At 43.2% G+C, this 1,825-nt stretch overlaps 1 protein-coding gene across 1 annotated transcript; it reads right to left on the bottom strand.

Annotated features, from left to right (window-relative positions):
* Positions 1-11: 11 nt before the first annotated feature.
* Positions 12-1,807, bottom strand: LOC116380676 (basal cell adhesion molecule-like; the record flags this gene model as incomplete). The annotated part of the gene is made up of 4 exons (XM_031842570.1): positions 1,635-1,807; positions 1,305-1,432; positions 449-590; positions 12-131 (listed from the first exon to the last, which is right to left on the bottom strand). Coding segments are annotated over exons 1-4 (514 nt in total), but the record flags the coding sequence as incomplete, so codon positions are not given.
* Positions 1,808-1,825: the final 18 nt, after the last annotated feature.

The raw sequence follows: 1,825 nt of genomic DNA, 5'->3' as shown, positions 1-1,825 counted from the left end.
GTGAGGCAGACGGTGAAGAGTGACTGTGGTCTTACCTGTGGCAGAGGTATTGGTAGCGGTAGTTGTAGTTGTAGTGGTCGTGGTAGTGCTAGTGCTAGTGCTAGTTGTGGCTGGTGTGGTGGTGTTTATAGCTGAAAACAGGTACAAGGCACAGAAGGAAGGACACTCCTTTTAAAACACACTGGGGGAGGAGGGGAGCACATTTAACAGGCGCACAGCCACACAGCTTCACAGCGTCTTGTCCACAACAACAACACTGAAACACCAGAATGCACATGGCTGAGCTCGACGCCCTCAGACAAAATAAAAACAAACGGAGACGTGACACAGACGAGAAGGTGAGGAGCAGGAGGAAAGGGGGGTAAGAGAGGAGGACAACAGGTAGAGACGGACTCACAAATAAACACAAAGAGTGGAGACAACAACGCAATCTGACGAAGGAACTCACTGGCTGCGATGTTGAAGGTCAACGCGTCCTTGCCGAAATCGTTGGAGGCATTGCAGAAAGCCGTAATGTCAGAGGTGACTTTGATGCTGACCACACTATGGACTTCACCCCAGCTCTCTATTTGAGATGCTGTCGGGAGGATCTGGTACAAAAAAAACACAGTGTAGACAGAGAGAATAAAACAGGTCCACCAGTGGAAAAGGTTTCTCTCTCTTCTGCACAAGTCAGATTTAAAGCGGACATCCTGTCACAGACTGAAGGAAGTCATCAGTCTGAAAAGCGAGAATAAGTGAGAATGTTGACCTGCTGTTGGTGCTGGATATAAAAGTATGGGGATAATCAAATTCATTAGCATACATCCTCTCCGTGCCATTTATATCTGGACAACATCTTATATAGCAATACATCAAATAGTTGTTCTTTACCAAAATGGAGAGCCAAACGATATTGCCATCCATTCATTGCTACATTACCTCGAATAAATGTCCTAGTTAGGAAAATTACTGTAATTTCAATAAATACTAGAACATAGTGCAGAACTGCACCCCATTAACAACTAATACACAGCCACCAACCTGCTCCTAATTTCATCATATGTAGAGTAAAACAACATTAAAAAAAAAGATAATTTAAAACACAATTTGTTTAAGTTAATATATAAGACTTTTTTTGTCCTGTAATTTTAACTGTGTGGATCGTATACTGTAAACCAGTTTGTCATGATTGACCAGACGGTTGAAGTTATTTTGGGATTAAAGAGTATTAGATCTTATCTAAGGAGAACACATTTGGAAAAACGCTGCATTTCTGCAGCAGCTGTAGCTAATAGAAAATGGGAGGCTTCCCTCTGCTGTACCTTTCCATCAGAGGTGGTCCAGGTAACGCTGGGAGTAGGGAAACCTCTGACACTACAGCTCAGATCGACTGTCGTCCCAAAACTCTCCTCCATCTCTGTGTCGTCTGGCTTCATGATCTCTGGTGGGCCTGCAGAGAAGAGCAAGAAACAACAACATTGAAAAGCTCTCATGACCATAACTACTGTAACTAGTAACAGTGCCTGTTGCTAACCCACAAAGACTTTCCACAGACAACAGTATACATTATATCAGGACATTTCTTGAAGTATGACATATTGATTACAGACTAAAAAGCAATTTTAATATTTAATATCTGTGATCAGATTTACCTTGGACTTCTACATGAAGTGTCCCGCTGGTTTCCATTCCCTCAATCTCAAGAACAGTCACCACACACACGTACTCCCCTGCTGAGTCAAACGTCGCGTCCTTCAGGATCAAACTGTTGCCCATTGAAACCGCCTCTCCATCCTACACACACACACACACACACACACACACACACACACACACACACACA

The sequence above is a fragment of the Anarrhichthys ocellatus genome, unplaced genomic scaffold (genome assembly GCF_004355925.1).
Source record: "Anarrhichthys ocellatus isolate YVR2014 unplaced genomic scaffold, GSC_Weel_1.0 scaffold8283, whole genome shotgun sequence".
In the NCBI taxonomy this organism is placed as follows: domain Eukaryota; kingdom Metazoa; phylum Chordata; class Actinopteri; order Perciformes; family Anarhichadidae; genus Anarrhichthys; species Anarrhichthys ocellatus.
Note: the sequence above shows the minus strand (reverse complement) of the source record. Positions and strands in the feature narration are given on the sequence as shown.